The sequence below is a fragment of the Bacillus rossius genome, chromosome 1 (assembly GCF_032445375.1).
Source record: "Bacillus rossius redtenbacheri isolate Brsri chromosome 1, Brsri_v3, whole genome shotgun sequence".
Classification (NCBI taxonomy): Eukaryota; Metazoa; Arthropoda; class Insecta; order Phasmatodea; family Bacillidae; genus Bacillus; species Bacillus rossius.
The window spans coordinates 291,701,646-291,720,729 of record NC_086330.1 but is presented as its reverse complement, the minus strand read 5'-3'; the positions used below and the strand labels follow the sequence as shown (position 1 = coordinate 291,720,729).

Here is a 19,084-nt window from a genome sequence, read left to right as displayed (position 1 = left end):
GAACAGACTTGTCGTTCCAGCCAGCCTGAAGAATGCGTGAGCTGTCATTCAATGTCATATCAACAAGAACCCCACTTTTTTTCTTAAATTTATGTAAATTTATTTGTGTATATATTATAGTGCTAGCATATTCTTCACACAAAATTTTTCACATTAATATAAGTTAGTACCAAGTTATATACCTATAAATAAATATATACGTATATACCTCTATGAATAGATTTATTTTTGCAAATTAAAAATAAATACATTTTCATCTTTTAATATACAGGGTTTGTTCGGAAAGTAATAGGACTGAGTCGATTTAAAAAAAAGATTATTGAGCCAATCGTTACAATTCTTTAAAAAATTTCAAAGTAGGCTCCTTCTGCGTCGATGCAGCGTTGCCACCACGATTTCCAAGCATTGAAGGCGTCACGGAAGGCATTCTCCGGAATAGCCTTGAGAGCCGCGGTGCAAGCTGCTTGGATCCCCTCTGTCGTCTCAAAATGCTCGCCTTTCATCGGCCTTTTCAAGCGAGGAAACAATAAGAAGTCCGGGGGGGCCACATCTGGGCTGTAGGCCGGCTGCGGAAGCGTTGGGATGCCGGCCTTGGTCAGGTAGCTGTTCACAAGAAAGGCGGTGTGAGCCGGGGCGTTGTCGTGGTGCAACTTCCAGGCGGCTGCGAAGTCTTGCGGACCCGATTTACCCTTCGTTTGAGTCTCTTGAGCACTTCCACGTAAAACTTGGCGTTGACGGTTTGTCCAGGAGGAACAAATTCATGGTGATGTCAAAAAAGACAATGAGCATCGTTTTCACTTTGGATTTGCTCATTCTTCCTGCGCGGAACCCACTAATGTGTCAAACGGAAATTATTAATTTTCTATTATCAATTTCCTAACATCTGTTGTGTCCTGCCAGGATGAACTAATTGAAGAGTGTAAATTAACCCTACTAGAATCCAAACTGAAAATATTTCTTAGTGTAACTATTTTATCTGTGGTAAATAAAAGTACCTATGTGATATCTGTAACAAATGGTAGTGTATTATCAAAGTGTTGTATCGTTGACACAAAAATCATACAACCCATTTGATTCACAGAATTAATAAGTCACACTATAGTATAAGTAAAATTATTTGCTAATCTAAGATAATTGGAATTATTTCAAGGGATTTTAGTTACTCATCAATCCAAGTGCAAAGTAGTAATCAAGTTCCTAAAATTAATATTCAGGCAAAGATGTAAATCAGTTACTTCAGATCAAAAAAACTAAAAATTATCTCTAATTTTAAGTTTAGTTCATGTTGAAAGTTACAATAAGCTAAAATCAATTATATATGAATGTGTGCCGTTTAGTAATCAGACGGTGAGCAAACCTCTGGGTTTCAGTGAAAACATACTACACCAGAATAAACATCCGACTTAATAGTTACTAACTCCAAAATGGTTTCCAATCATCTACGACGTCTAAAACTTATAATGGGGTCCCGGTATAATATACGATAAATTAAATTAGCCAAATTAGTATGTATGCAGAATAGGAGTTACAATTTTAATTTAAACTTTCAATTCTTTAAGTCTCTTTGAATGAATGTTTATTAACGTGGATAGAAATCTTGAACGTAACGACGAAACTTTATACAGCGACGTGACGGGACTGGGACAAACCAACCTCGGTTTCAGCAAACCACACCAGGGAAAATAGGCAATACTCGGTGACCACTGCACTAGTCCACCCATTAGGTATAATTTTGGTGCAAAAGGTTGAGGAGTTTTGAAACTTGGCAGGATTGTAGACTTGGGAGCCTGAAATATAACCTTAAGTTTGCGACCTTGGGCGACCGCCGCGACTACCGCCATCTTGAAAAAATGGCGCCCAAAATAGGTTTTTTGCAACTATGAGCAGCTGAAAATAGGGGTCCCCACACAAACTTAAGAGGGATTTCATGAACTCGCCTTCACCCACTAACTGCAACTTAGCAATGCGGCCGGCTGCCACGAGAAAATCTAAAACCGCCCTAGGCTGATGGCTATCTTTACGGGGCAAGGATTTTAAGGATATCATGAATATTTTTTCCTGTAAATGATTACTGGTTTGACTCACGACCGCCGGGGACTGCCGGGTTTGGACCGCCTCGGATGCCTCGCAGGACTCACGCACGTATCGGACCAGCTGGGCTCTCAATTCCGCCACGGTGTCCGTCTCTGAGAACTCCAACCCGTTTTCCTCCAGGTACTCCTGGAGTTCGGCATGCCTCATTTTATAAATCCAGGAAGTTGCCGCAGAACTCATGATGGCACTTGAAACAATTCAAACAAAACACACCAGACCAGAGCCGTAGCAGAGTTGCGCAGAATTTTTAAGGGTACTTGTTGCAGATCAGCAAATAACCTCCAACCCACGCATGGATAAACTATAAAAAAGTACCCTCACAAAATATGTACCTGAAAACAAATGACAATATCCTAAGCTGGATTAGTAATGGCTACTAGAGGTGTGTTATTGTAGGTATAAGCAAAGTTAAATTTTATCTTTACGTCATCTTTAATTACTATCCTTTCAAATGCAAATAAGTACATTATAAACAGGTACAAAATAGTTTCTTTCACAAAATACATAGTTGAATAATTCTGATATTATACTGATAATACTGTATAATACTGATCCCTGTAACTGTAACATTCATAACTTGCACAAATTTATAAGCATAACATTAAACTATTATAGTTTACATTATCAAGTCCCGCAATCGGACTCTCGCAAAACAAAGCTAGCTAGCTGAGAATGTCAAAAAGAGAAAGAGTCAAATAGATACACACATTATGCCAAAAACGGCCTAATTTGTTGACGTAGACCAGACTTATATAGAACTGGCACAGCATGATACAGTTACTACAAAAAAAAGGAGAAAAGAATTGAAAAATTATTTAACCACAAAACCGTACGTACCACGAGACTACTCGACATGGTTACCCTACTGCAGAATGCCAAACGTAATTTCCAAGTGGCAAGCCGAAACAAATAATTTAGAAGAAATTGCATTAAGCTACATAACGATCACCTAACGTTAAGAACAGGGCCACAACCTGTTGGTGCCCGAGCACACAAACCCAAGTTCCGCGAAGAAGCTTACCATGTCGAGAGCTCGCCAGCACCGTACCCCTAACTGACTTAAAGAGTTACAAAAGGAACTACATGCTGCTCAAATGCAAAGTGACCCGACACTGTCGGTGGCTACAGCTGAAAAGGCCTCGAGACCCAGTGCCGAAAATCCACGAAAGCAGCGCCCCAGAAGGGGAACCGCGCAAGCGCAGTAAACCAGAAGGGCAGGGGATCAATTACCAATTGGCAGGAGAAGGAATCGTGACGTATCTAAAGGGGAAAGGAGGGGGAATGGGTAGGAGGGGTGAGAACTACGCCGCGCCGAAGTCTAATTACATGGGGTTGTCATTACAGGGTCTTTGAATTGTGAGTTTATGGCGCATATGAAAATACATTGAATACACATTTTACACATTTTTTATTTAAGGTTTTGTTTCATTAAAATAATTTATAAAATTTTCTATGTTTATTTTGAACTTTCATAAATAATTTGGTGTATTTAATAATCCATATTTCATTCATTACATATTTATATTACCACATAAAACACATGTTGCATATATGCAACATCATGCAGTATAGCTTATTTTACAGCTTTTGAGCGCCAAAACGAAATAAATAGGTTTCGAAGCTGTGAGGTGGTTGTGAATAGTAGTATGATCTTATATTCTTGTACACACAATGTCTAAATTTAAATACTGTGATGATGGCGAGGTGCGGTATTTAAATAATGATGAAATGCTTTCAATTATTGAAAACTTTCCACTTGATGGTGAAGATAGTGAAGATGACAGCGAAAGCAGTGATAATGAATGTTTGGTTTCAACATCATGTCATAAACAAACTGAGGCAACTCATATGGACATTGTTCAGGTTAGTGGAAAGAAATTCTTGGCATCCAAATCTGTGGATCATGTATTAAATAATGCAAATCATGAACAAAATGAAATTGTACAACCACATGCCAGATGCCACTGATGATTTATACCTCAGAGATGTTTCCTACTTTTCTGCTGCTCTAGCAAATTCAATTGAAATATCTACGCATAGTGATGTAACACTTCCAGAACATTTTGACATTCTGAGAAGCCCTACTGATTTTATAGACGAAAACTTACTTGAATCTCCAACATGTTATAGTGAAATAAACGTTGAAGAATCAGGTGCTCCACACATTACAGATCCAACAATGCAAACAGCTTCAAAAAGAATTACAAAGAAACCTCTCACTGAAAATAATACTACCTCATGCAAAACTACCTCATGCTACCCATGCAAAACAAGATGCCACTGCTACCTCAACAGAGAGTGCTATTTCTACAAACAAAGCTATCTTTATAAGCAGTGCTAAGACTGTGAGACGTGCTCCCTCTGTACATACTGATCATGTCATTTGGAAGAAAAGTAACCTGTCCCTACCCCCGCAGCAAAAAACATTCTTGGGCAATGATTCCTTGCCTTCTGAAATAACTGATCTACAAACACCATATCAGTTCTTCAAACACTTCTTTACAGACAAGTTAATTGACAAAATTACTTACGAAACTCAACAGTACAGTGCTTCCCAAAACATAAATCATGTGTTCGCTGTCTCAACTAATGAAATTTCAAAATTTATTGGAATTGTTTTGTTCACATCCATAGTGAAAATGCCTAACGCGAGAATGTACTGGAATGAAAGTACTTATAGGTTTGTATATTGTACGAAATACAATGTCTGTAAATAATTTTGAGAAAATTAGAGCCAACCAAAGTCAAATTCCAGATCCACAAGAAGATGGTTTCGATAAGCTACACAAGTTGCGTCCCTTTTTTAGACGAACTTGGTGAATGGTTTTTGTCAGTGCCACTGGAGGAATGTCTTTCAGTCGACGAACAAATTTGCGCGGCGAAATCTCGGCATCGTCTGAAACAGTATATGCTACTGAAACCCCACAAATGGGGCTTTCAAACTATTCGTGCTTTGTGGTGTTTCAGGGTTTGCATACACATTTTAAATATATACAGGATTGGAAAATGTAGCTTCTAAGCGCATTAGTTGTGAACCTGACATAGGGGCAAGTGGCAATGTTGTTATTAGATTGTGTAGAGAAGTGCCACGAGACTGCAACTATAAGATATTTTTTTGATAATTATTACACTTCTTGCCTCTAGTTGCATATTTCGCAGGTCAAGGAATCCTGTCTTTGGGTACTGCCATACGAAACAGGATAAAACATTGTAAACTGCCTAGTGAAGACGAAATGAAAAAAGAACCAAGAGGGGCCATTGTGGAGTATGTAGCAAACTATGGCGATACTGATATAGCAAATGTTCTGTGGAAGGATAACAAATGTGTCACACTTCTTTCAACATTCGTTGACTCCCAACCAGTGTATTCAGTGAAGAGATATGATAGAAAAGCAAAGACGACAGTAGAAGTTGAGTGTCCAGACATTATTGCCCAGTATAACCTCCACATGGGTGGTGTAGACCTGTTAGACAGTATCGTGGGACGTTACAAGATTGTTCTCCGGTCAAATAAATGGTACTTCAGATTGTTTTACCACTTATTAGATCTGTCAATGATCAATGCTTGGCTACTGTACAGGCGTGTTGCTGCCACGAATCACCTTCCTTGCAAGAAGTCAATGAACCTAGTAGACTTCAAACTTGAAGTTGCAACTGTTCTCTGTATGACTGGAAAGCAGACACTTGGCAAAAGAGGAAGACCCAGTGAAATAAATCAGAAGTTTGCTGAAAAAATGAAGAAAGGCCCAGCTACGCAAATTCCACCTAGTGATGTCAGACTTGATCAAATGCAGCATTTACCAGAATGGAATGAAAAGAGGCAGCGGTGCAAGATTCCTGGCTGCAGTGGATATTCTTATGTTATTTGTGGAAAATGTGGAGTCAGTCTTTGTTTCAACAAAAACAAAATTGTTTCAAGAAATTTCACACGGCGTAATAAAGTACAACATAATGTAAAAGTCTGACAAAAATTATCCTGAACTGATACTACTAGGATTGAAACTTTGTACATTGTTAGTGTTTGACTTGATTTGTTGAAGTGATTGTGAATGTCTTCAATGTTATCTAATCAGAAAAGGTGTATATAGTTTTAGTATAATGCATTTTTTTTATCTCGTTTTTTCTTTATTATTATGGAAGTGAAAATATGAAGCCTAATAGTGCATTACATTTTCGACTCAGTATTTCATAAATATGTTACATTGTTCATTTGCGACTATATTGTATTGAGTACTTTTGAAATGAATTTTAGTATAGGTATAATATGTTGTTATACATTTTTGTTTGTTTTGCATAATATAATAAAAGTGAAAATATGTATTGGTGTACTAAAAACAAATTAGCCTAAAATTTTATAGAGGTTTCTTTTCACATTACAGGCAATATTATATTGAGAATTTGAAAATGAAATATTTAGTATAACATATGTTGTATCATATATATATAAGTTTTGTAATTTTATATGATAAAAAAAGTTAACTGTAGTTCTATATACACATAACACTTATTATAAATAGGAAATTACATTGTAGGTACATTGCAAATAATATTGTACTGAGCACTTGTAAAATAGTTTTTCAGTAAAATAAAATTGTTTATTTGTGTGTGTGCATATTTATGTATAATCTTATAAACCAAATAGAAGAGATGTGAAGAAATGTAGTTAGTACTCTATTATACATTAGGCTTATTATTTCATAAATATATATATTACATTCTACATATGGCAATATTGTATGGAGCATTTGTGGAAAGCCTGTCATGTCATATTTTACATGATGTTGCAGATATGCGACATTTAGTATTTTTAATAATTTTCATGTTTAAATTGTAAAAATATTTTTAGTGTATTTTTTTAGTCATTTGTACCTATAGTAAATGCAACTCAAATACAATTTTAAAATGTATTTATAAAAAATCATGCACTGTAGGGTTAAATTGTTGATAAAGTTGCCCTTAAGAAGTTGCACTGCAACAACAATACGTTGAAATAAATACCATTTTCAATATAAATAAAAAAATATGTGAAAGCCAATGTTAAAACCGCTTATGCCATAGTTAAAACTTATATTTATGACATTGACACTGACAAAATGTGAGAAAATGTTGAATACATTTGCAGCAGTTAAAATTTTATATATATATATATATATATATACAAATATTAATATGGTGTTAAATTACTTATGGTTATAATCTAAAATAACTTATTTTGACGTCGTACCGACCATGGCCGTTAAGCCCGTGCTCCGCACCGCCAGTACCGTATCCCGTTTTCGGAGCGCACCCCTAGCCCAGCCGGAATGAGTCAAGCGAGCGCCCCGGGCGTGACCTCAATTAACTGAATTAAACATCAGGACACGAAACCCGGGGGCTCGACTACGGAAAACAATTCCCAAACGAGGCATTAAGACAAAGTTAATTAATCACAAGCAGTGAGCAAGTGCATCGTAGAGACTTCGTGCGTACGCGGCACCCACGGAACAGAAAACAAACCTCGTTACTAGCCACAGCGGCTACTGGCCTTGATTAATTGGCCTGTGATAGTGGTCTAGCCAAACTAAGGGAATTCAAACCCAAACAGTGCACGTTGAGACAATTTATAGTTAAATTTACAGTCGCCAACTTGGTGCCGCTTTTTAAATTATTAAATCAATTAAAACAACTGTTAAGCCTTAGGCAACTAATTACCAGGTACAAACCCGGGCCTTTCACAGAGGTCGGGTGACGGTAATTTACCTCCTACAAACAACACAAGGCAATACCAATTAATACGTTCTCTGATAAACAGATCGGAGTTCATGTGTAGTATGAGTGTGTAAGCAAGATAAAGGGGTAGAGAAAGTGTTTATTTTATTTTATGGGCTGTGTGGCGCGCAGTTATGAGCAATGGTCTGACGGCATCTTGTGGCATTCTTTTGAGTGCCACGTTTAGGTTTGCTTAGGTTTTGTGTGTGATCGAGGCGCGGGCGCAGTCGTGCCTGCTATCTGTGTGCGAGCACGTGCGGCGGCCTGGTTAGTTGCTGTTTTTGTCGTGTGGCTGCGAGTTTGGCGCGCGAGCGTTGGTGTTAGTGCGGCTGGCATGTGAGGGAATTTAGCACTGGGTAGAAGGAATTGGTAGTAGTGGCCGCGCGTTAGGCTTTTGGGTGAGACAGCTAGCTTGGAGAGTTGATGTGAGTCGCCTCGGGGAGTAACGTCGTACCTATTGGAGAGAAAAGTTGGAGCAGGAGTTAAAACGGGTTAACTGTACAAGACTACGCAAGAAATGACTGGCCTGTTTAAAATGAAAATTCAGATTCGAGCCCGAGACGACAGTAGGGGAGACCGGGGCTGGCTGTAACAGGGGCAGGTTATAACACGACAGTTAGTTCCACAACCAGTTACCAGAGAGTCTTCTCCATTTAGTCACGGGAGCGCCTGTAGTTGCTCTCAGTGTGAATGGCAACATATCGTCGGTCAGACACGCTCGTTATAAACAAGAAGAGAAAGACTGTTTTTCGACAAGTTGAGTAAATATTTCCCGTTTAATATTCATAATTATTGTAATTTGTGTTTACATTATTTAAAAACTCTCTTTGGAGTAGGGTAAAGTAAGGTTATTTTGCAGCACAGGTAATTTCGCAGCATTTTTTCACTAGGCCATTGCTAACTTCCCTTCCGTGCTAGAAGTTTGTCTTTCCTCCGACAGTTAGCATAGACTGTCCGCTTCGGAGCACACATCTGCTCGCTTCTTTCTAAACGGTAGTTCGCTCCACAGAAATCGTGAAAACGTATGTTGGCGTTTCATATTGTGATGGAAGACCATTTTATACATCTTTTAATAATATATTTTTTGTAATTACATGCATGTAAGTAACAATGACTATAGTACATACAGTTAAAAGTGCCGAAAACGTAGTTTTTTAATCTTTCATTTCCGAATTTTTTTTCCTTATTCTGTTGACGCTATAGCGTTAGCAATCAAGACTTGTTTCTTAGCAATCTGGGCCAAATTTTGAATCAATGTTAGAACGTGCGGAAACAACTATTATTTCCAGCTTTAATGAGCTATTTAGGTTTGTTTAATTATTACATTTGCATGTAAGGAGGTCTTCATTTTAATTTATTTTTACAGTTATTACGTTTAGGACTATTGCCAAATTACCTACCCATATTTGAAGGTACCATGCGAACTTACCTGTCTATATTTACACAATTTGCATTTGCTTTGTTTTATGTAAACTGATTGATTGTAAGTAATATAGAACATATCATACACAGTTTTATGGTTTTACATTACCCATGTTTCATTTACGAATCTGATAAAATACGATTCCTTTTTTAGGTGCAGTTCTTTGTGTGATGTCTGTCAGGCAGAGTATTTTCCGTAACCCTAAGTGAAGTGGAGCGAAAAATGTCTTCAATAAAGTCTAGTGATAAAAATTTGACACACTACAGAAACTATGACATTTCTGAGTTACTCAGTGCTGCAAAAAAAGTGAAACATGAAAACACAACTATCTACAAGGCTACTAAGATGTTTGGTGTACCATATAATACACTGAAAAAGTTCATTAAACATAATGAAGACTTAGATCATCCTCAAGTGCTTAAACTGGGTAGGCCGTACACACTACCTGCAGACACTGAACAGCGTGTGTCTTACTTCATTATTGAAATGCAAGAACTTGGATTTGGACTCACAGTGATACAAGTAAGAAAGCTCGCGTACAAACTCGCCGAGTCTGTGAATCGTCAACACTTGTTAAATCCTGCTAAAAAATTGCCAGCAAAAGGTGGGGGTCAAAATTCAAGGAACGTTATAATTTGTGCTTAAGGTTTCTTGAAAATCTGTCTGCATATCGTGCTTCAATGTCAAACCCTGTAATCATTGATGACTATTTCAGTAGTTAGATGCCCTTTTGTGTAAATTAGGAATTAAAGATCAGCCTTCAAGAGTCTGGAATGTGGATGAGACTGGACTTGCTTATGTGGTCAAACCAAATATGGTTGTCTGTCAAGTAGGGAAGAAATATGTTTACAAGAGAACTTATGGGGAACGAGGTCAGATCCATACACTAGTCGGCTGCGCTTATGCTGATGGGACTTTTATTATATTTAAGGGGGTGAGGTGGAATGATAGCTTGAAAAACAACAGTCTGCCCAATTCTCTTGTCAGACTTTCCCCAAAGGGTTGGATAAACTCAGAACTGTTTCTTGAGTGGTTCCGTTTTTTTATTAGTTCTCAAATGTTCTGTTGATGGATTCCCACAGTGCTCATATCGGACCAGAGGTAATACAAGTTGCTAAAGACAACCAAGTTTATCTTATGTCATTCCCTCCTCACACGAGTCATTTGCTACAGCCGCTTTATGTGGGTGTTAACAAGCCTTTGAAGAGCAAATGGTCAAAAGAGCTCAATGAATTCATGCTATTGCATCCCAATGACAAGCCAGATCGTTCTAACTTTCATGAGATTCTAGGTCCAGCATTTGTTGAAAGTTTTTCTCCTTCAAATATTGTAAATTCTTTCAAGAAATCTGGAGCATGTCCTTTTAATGCTGACGCTGTTGCAAGTGAGGCTTTAGCTCCGAGTAGACTGACAGATAAATTCCTCACACACGCGCCTTCAGTGGGAAATTCTACTAATTGTCCACATAAGGAAATGGCTACAGATAGTCCAACAGAGTCACAAAGCAGTAGACGTGATGATTACCAATGCAGGCCTAGGAATATTCCAGAGGAAGAAGAAATTAATCGATTACTGAAAGTGCCACATTTTCCAAAAATGAATAGGTCAGCAGAAGAAAGTCAATCTAAAAAAAGAAAAGAAAGACTGTAGCGAAACACCTTATCAAAGATAAGTCGGCTAAATGTCTCAACCCACCTGAGCCTTAGCCTGGATGTTTTGGACTTCAGAATCGACCTAGCCATAATATCGAGAAGACACATCAGTTGATCACTGATGATTGGGAGTGTGGTGCGTGTTCTCAGTTCTTTTCAATGGACGTTTCGAAGAAGACTGGCGCAAAATGGATTCAGTGTTCTTTCTGCAGAGTACCATACCATGAAAATTGCCAGAAATGTCCTAACGACGACGTAGTCTACATGTGCGACATTTGTGGTGGGAAATATGACTTCGACGATTCTGATTAAACATCAGCATGTTCAAGTAATTTCAGTATGTTTGAACAATTTTGTTGTTGCGAAATTACCTTACCTGTGTTGCGAAATTACCTCCCTTATTGCAAACTTACCTTACTGCACAAGTGTTGACATTTTTTTTCATAATAATTAAAGAAATTGGGGTATTAAGGCCGTCATTTTGTTATATGAGGTTTATTATATATGTTTGTTGTATGAACAAGTGTTTTTGTATTTTTTCAAATTTATATTACAATTATAATTCATAATTTATTAGAATTACGGCAAAATTACCTTACTTTACCCTACATACATATTCTAAACACTGGCTTTGCATATATAAGGTAAAGTGCCCAAATCCCGTCCCCGCTCCTAAATCCGTCCCCTACGCTATCTTACAAGGAAGGTGCTGCCACCTGTCCCAGAGGCTACGAAACACTTCGGAACGATCCAGTAGAGAGTCGACAACGAGAAAATCCGGACGTTCTGTTCGTCGCCGCCATATATTTGCGTTATAACTTTGAGGCGAAACTTGAACATATTTGTATTTAACTTCACAACCGTATTGTGATGCTTCCAGGTATGTTTTATCTTATTGTTTTGTTTATTGCATGTAAAATACAGTCTGAACTTTGTGTAGCAGCTTTCCGGTTACCGTTATTTAAAAAGGTGTGACAGGAATGGCGGCTGTGTTTATGTTTGCGATATTCCTAAATTCGCCCCCCCCCCCCCCGTGTAAATCCTAAATCCGTCCCGGGGACGGATTTAGGAACCCAACGACTCAGGGATCCTTAAATCCATCCCCTACATCCATGTTAATTTTAAGTCTAATTTTGGTAGGTAGAAACCTTGCACACATACCTACCTACCTATTTAAAATTGTTTAATAAACAACATTTAATAGCATTGCGCAAAATATCTTGAAGCTATATTTGTACACGCAATAGATTGAAACAGTTTGAACTATAAACGAATGTATTTTGTCTATACGGAAATAAAATTATGTTTTATAATAATATACATAATTAATGTCACACTGATATAAATAACTAGCTTCTAGTGCAATAAAATTAATCAACGATATTGAATTAATGTTATTATTGTTTCTGTAACTCCACAGATGGCTCCCCGAAAATCTTGGAACTCTGCTGCCATGATGACAGCCATCATTGCTGTGAGAAACAAAGATATGGGGTATAAAGCGGCTGCCAAATTATTCAACGTTCCTAGGGCTACCCTGAAGGACTACGTGAAGTCTCCTCATACACCAGAAGAATGTGTAAGTACAAAATTTGGAAGAAACCCTGTTTTTTCTTCAGAGCATGAGAATAGTCTCGTGGAATACTGTCTGGACATGGACCACCATTACTATGGTCTTACTATCTCAGATTTGAGACGAATGGCCTACCAGTTGGCTGTTAAGAACAACCTTCCAAATCCCTTTTCAAGGGAAACAAAGGCTGCTGGTAAAAAGTGGGTCCGACTATTTTTTAAGCGTCATCCTGAACTTACTCTGAGGAGGCCACAGAACCTCTCAATAGCTAGAACCAAAGGGTTCACTAAAGATAACGTTCACAAGTTCTTTTCACTTCTGAAGGTCGAACTTGAAAGAATTAACTTTGATCCATCGAAAATCTTCAATGTGGACGAAACTGGGATCAGTGTGGTACAGCACAAGGCATTCAGAGTGGTTACCAGTAAGGGACAAAAACAAGTGCACAGACTGTCATCAGTAGAGCGTGGGGCAACAATTACAGTCATAACCTGTATGTCAGCTGCCGGCCACTACATCCCCCCTCTTCTAATATTTCCGCAGAAAAGGTGGCAGGTTGAACTGCTCGATGGTGCCCCTCCAGGCTCGATTGGTGGAACCTCAGAATCAGGTTGGGTTACTGGACCTTTGTTCCTGATGTGGTTTGAGCATTTCATATCCATAGTTAAGCCTACAAAAGAGGCGCCTGTAGTGCTCATACTGGATGGGCACTATTCCCACACCAGGAATGTTGAGGTCATTGACCGGGCAAGGGAAGTCGGGGTGTCAATTGTTTGCCTCCCACCCCACTCAACAGACAAAATGCAGCCGTTGGATGTGGCGTTCATGTTCCCACTGAAAACTCTGTACGCAAAGGCCATTGAACAATGGTTGGCTAATAACCCCAACAGAATTGTGAGGAAACTCCAAGTTTCCTCTTTGTTTTGTGAAGCCTATCTTCGAGCTGCTACACTCGAAACTGCGGCTAATGGGTTCCGAGCTACTGGAATTCATCCATTTAACCCTGATGTCTTTCAAGAGCATCATTTTGCTGCTAAAGTAATGGAGGTTGTGGAGGAATCAGTCAATGATGAAACTGCAATTGGGATTAAAACCTACTGGTCCACCCCAAGTGATCAGGCCAAGAGACATCAGAGAGGTTCCTATCATCCAGGCTTCAACATCTGCCAGAGCTGGCACATCTTTCTTGGTTACAGGATCTACCCACAAGACAGCACTAACAGCCTCCTTGGAGAAACGTAAGAACCGTGAAAAGCGTCAGACAAAAGGACCAGCACCACAAACCAAAAAACAGCTCAACATGGGATCTACATGTCAGCCAGTGCCAGGAGCATCCTCTAAGCTTACAAAACCACGCAGGAAGCAAACAAGGCGATGTGATGTGAGTTCCAGTGACACCGAGGACGAAACTCACATTCCTCTTGTATCGACCGATGATGAAGACAGTTCTGATGAAGGTGATGTGTCATGCCCTATTTATGGAAAAAACTTTTCGCAGGACAAGCGAGGAGAAAAATGGGTTAAGTGCACCAAATGCTTCCAATGGTGTCATGAAATGTGTTCTTCCTCCCCAGGAAACAAAAATTTTGTATGCGATTTCTGTTTGGATGGATAATTTTACATGCCTAACTGTGTGCAAATAGGTATATTTACGTTTATTATGAAAAACTATTATTATTTCACAACATTTTGTATTGTTAATGTGTTAATATAAACATTTGTGGTTTCGGAAGTTATAAATGTAATTTTCCTAGTTAGCTACTGCAAATAACACTTAAATCGAATATGGAATAAGGGGGATGGAATTAGAGCACCACTTTTGAAATCTCTACAAACACATTTTAATGATGTTTATTGTCTCTGTGTCGCAAAAGGTTCATTCCATGCAGTTACGATATCAGCATACATTGCCATTGAGTTGAGTTGTTTACAGGATTTTTTTCTATATTTTTATCCCTAACCACATCGTCACAATTACAAGTTTCCCTTAGGGGGACGATAAATGGGCACCTTACCTTATTATTGGCATTTAAATTATATGTATACTACTTTGTCAAAATGTATGAATTCTCTAGTAGTGTCATTTGGGGCAGGTTGTAACAACTCAAATAATTGTTACAACCAACCCCGTCGACTGTTACAACCTGCCCCGCCCTTAAACTTTTGACAGTTAAAAAAAAAAAAAAAAACCTACTGCACTTATTGTCCTACACTCTACATATACTATTTCGAGCAGGATTTATTACCTCTTGCTCGTTATCACCTTGACAGCTACACGTGTCGTTTTTGCTTCCCACTGAAACTGAAATTTGGAGCGATAACATCAGCCGAACGAGGACAGTTGGTTACCTTAACTGTGGCAGTGAATGTTGCAGGCAATTCTATTCCTCCCATGTTCATCTTTCCTAGAATCAGGAATTACGATCACTTCATCAGAGATGGTCCAACAGGGTGTACATCTGCTGCAAATAATTCTGGATGGACAACCGAAGCCGAGTTTTTGATTTTTCTTAAGCTTTTGTCGCTTGTGTTAGTCCTAGCATAGAGACACCAGTCCTTCTACTTTTAGACAATCATCAGTCACACATATCTCCCGTCTGTCTAGATTTTGCAAAACAATATGGCATAGTTATGTTATCGTTCCCAGCTCATTGCATTTATCGGCTTCAGCCACTTGATCAAAGTGTATTTTCACCACTCAATAGACAGATAAACACAGCAATGGATGCATGGTTAAGAAACAACAAAACCCCAGAGGCAACAGTTAAGCCGTTGACAACTATGATATTCCATCGATCTTAAAAATGGCTTTCCCGCTAGCTACAACTCCGATAAACATCCAACAAGGATTTGAGAAATGTGGAATTTGTCCTTACAACAGAAACATATTTAATGATACAGATTTTGCTTCTTCGTTTGTGACGGACAGACTAAATCCAGACGTAGCACCAAGTTGTTCACATCATATGGCAAGGGAATATACAGATTATCAAACTCAAGTATGTCCTAATAATTCACTCGAGCCAGAATTGTTTTCCCCGGAAGCAGTCCAGCCACTTCCAAAATCCGCACCGAGGAAAAAAAATGGTGGCAGAAAAACAAGGAAAAGTGCCATTTTGACAGACACTCCGGAAAAGAATGCGCTGGAGGAAGAATATGAGAAACGAAGAAATCGGGTCTTCCTGAAAGGAAAGAAGAAATTACCACAAATGTGCAGACGTGTTAAACCTTAGCCAAAACTTCCTCCAAAACAACGAAATTAATTACAAAGTGACAGCAGCTCATCAGAGGACGACAGTGAATGATTTTGTTTAGTGTGTTTAGAACTATTTTCTTCAAGCAAGCCTGGTGAGGAGTGGGTTCGTTGTTTGGACTGCCAATTGTGGTTACACTTTTCTTGTGCGAAAAAATCGAAAAAGTATGTTTGGCACAACTGTCAATCATATGGAATATTCGAGTAAGCATTAGGTACCTACTATGCATTCGTAAGACTTTTTCGTTCTGCCAAATATGTGAAAACAAGTATATGTTTAATATTTCCTTTATGGTTCGCAATAAATTGTAAATAATTCCTGGATTTAAATTTTTAAACACTTTTAAATACTGTTACAACCAACCCCAGGGTCTGTTAGAACCAGCCCCAGAGCGGGGCTGGTTGTAACACTTTTCTCTTAAGCGGTTTTCCCCTTTTGCAGCAAAAAATAGCAGAAGGGCTCTTTCATAATTTGCCCAGTAAATATTTTTCTTAGGTATTATACATGAACACAAAAAAAATTAAATACAAAAATTGTTACAACCTGCCACGGTCTCCCCTACTACAGAACAGAGGTTCACCTTGCATCGATTGCCGGAACGAGAGTTATTAATTAAATGAGTATTAAATTAACGAAGGGTTGTGATTATTATTAAGCAAGTGGAGAAGAAAATGAAGCTGAACATCATCGGCGCATTGGATTGATTACGAGTAAAACCCGTTTTGCTCCTATGAATCTACACACCGGGCTACGAGAAGTGACGATTACATTATTTGCCGAGGACAAGAGTGAAGTCTACTGCAGAGAGATTTTTCACCGGGAATGAAGATATGAAGAATTCTCCTATGAGGATACCGTTTTCTACATGCTTGGGTGTTTAAGTAGAAGGCGGAGTCTACGAATGGAAGTTTTAGTGCAATCGGTGCAACTGTGATGACGTCAGCGCGGCGAATTCAAGGCACGTCAGCTGTTCGAGAGAATGGGGCCCTTTCTCCAAGACTTTTGTAATTTGCTGGAGCAATTTAATGTTTTCTTCCCGGTTGAGTCTTCCTTCAAACTGTAAGTGTTTCATTCTATTTTTGTGGATCTATTGAAGATTTATTGCTCACTTGGTCGGGAGTCTAGGTATGTGTAGGCATCCTGAGAATTAATTTTTGTCTCGTTGAGTTGTGCTCTGAATTAATGTATTGCCTTTTTTTTTTTATGTAACGTTGAGTCGCGGCTTCGTTGCTGTAATATTTTGAAGGCGACTTAGAATTCGGCTGTAAATCTGGCGATTAGGTAGCATTGAGGCTTAGACAGGTTTTCCCCACACAAAAGTATAAGTATTTTGTGAAAAATAAACATAACTTTTGTTGTGGAAATGTATACGAATAATTAATATTCTTTTGAGAGTTAAATCACCAACCCTGTTAAAGTAAAGTTGATTATCTTCTGTTATTTTAATAGGGTGCTGTTTAAATTTTTTTATTATATTTATTGGTGCTTACCCTTGTTGAAGTTTATAAAGTAAATTCTTAAAAGGAAATTGTGTATTGAGGAAACATTTGATACATAGTTAGGTATAATTATTATACTTGTAAGGTGATTGTTAATTTTCTAAACGTTCTGCAGCATTATATTGTTGTTACAAAGTACATAGTGCTTAATAGTACCTGAACAGAGTAATTTAAATATTTTTTATATATATTTTCTTACACATTACATTTTGTTATATTTTATATTTTATTGAAATAATATATTTTAAATGGGGATAATGGGTGTGGTGTAACCGGTGCACCGGACGGGGGCAGGTCCTATAATAACCTGTGAGGCAGGAGGTTCTGTATTGGAGGGGAACTGCCTGTATGCCCTCATTGCTTGAGACCTTGACCCCCATTGGTTATCCTAACTATTTTATTATGTGCCTTTATATGATTTTAAGTTAGTTGTCTGTGAGGGAATTAATGAATTTTTCTGATGTGGAATAGTTACTGTTTATATTTTTCTTGTTGAACTGAATGTTATGGTGGTAGATGTTGGATATTTTTTTGAATATTATAAACTAATACCATAAGCCTGGGTTTTATTATTGTAATCCAGCCTTCTGCTTGGTCCCTATTAGTGTTTGCTTATCAGGCCAGGCAAAAGAGGGGGTTTCAATCTTGTCATGAAAATCAAGAGGTTGCAACAGTTGTGAAGATGATAATGACAGTTACTCACCTACCGGCAGAAAGAGGGCTGCCGTACGATGACATAATTCCTCCTGTAAGTATACAAGATGGTATTACGGCCATCGAAACGTAGGCAGAAGAGAAAGGCATTGGCCAGCGAATGCAGCCTCTTTTGACTTAAGTCAATAGATATTGGATGAGGATTACCACACCACACACTTTCAGTGATTTCAACTTGCCGAGGCGGACTAATAATTCACTGGAGCCATTCCACTCCAAAATATTAGGAGTAATGAGACCTCATATATATATATATATATATATATATATATATATATATATATATATGGCGTTTTGTGGTGTTTCTGTATGAATTTTTGACTTCTTTCCGTATGTAATACCGTGCAGTACTTGCTGGGAAAGATATTAGAAAGAATCACCGCGGAGCAAGAAACACCCAGACAATTCGGCGATGCATGGGTAAGTTGTTGAGGCGGGAGTACACCACATTAGAATTTTTGAGGCGTGCATGCCATACCTTAGATGGACTGTTCAACGTCTTCACAAGACAAAATGCTCTAGCACACGAACTTGGTTTAGGTGCACAGAGGGAACAAGATAAAGAAAATATTGCAGAAGAAGAGGGACTGCTAGCAGCATGTGAACAGAGAGTTGGGCCTCCTCAAAGGCCGCCTACCCCACAAGTTGATGAAGCTACTGCAAACACGTTTTGTAAAGTGTGTTTGATTGAAAGGGTAACACACGTAGTTTACCCTTGCGGACACTTCGTTTTGTATGGAAGATGCAGCGACATACTCCAAGAACAGGCTGCGGAAAGGGCTCGTCAATAACAAGCTGCTAGGAATGACCCCCTCCAGGAACAACCGGACATAAATGCTGAACTTCGTTGCCCTGTATGCAGAAGAGAAACAGAAGGCATAGTTCGTGTATTTTTTTAATGATTAATATTATAGGACCTGAAATTATTTCTTATTTCGGGTATTATGGTGACGCAAGCATATAAAGTTAATGAGTTTCTGTGATAAAAGTTTAGTGCTAGCATAACTATAATTTCTTTCAATCATGTTGTAAATTAATATAATATTCTGTTTGATATATTGCGCCGTCTGGATGAGAATAGTTCTTTTTGTAACATTATCTCCCTTTTTAAGATAGTAGCATAACAT

The 19,084-nt window shown here is 38.4% G+C and overlaps 1 protein-coding gene across 1 annotated transcript; it reads left to right on the top strand.

Moving 5' to 3' along the window:
- The first annotated feature begins 11,604 nt into the window (after positions 1-11,604).
- LOC134527674 (uncharacterized) lies at positions 11,605-13,732 on the top strand. The gene is made up of 2 exons (XM_063360568.1): positions 11,605-11,797; positions 12,338-13,732. The coding sequence occupies exon 2, from the start codon at positions 12,338-12,340 to the stop codon at positions 13,730-13,732; it is 1,395 nt and encodes a 464-aa protein (XP_063216638.1). The 5' UTR covers positions 11,605-11,797.
- Positions 13,733-19,084: the final 5,352 nt, after the last annotated feature.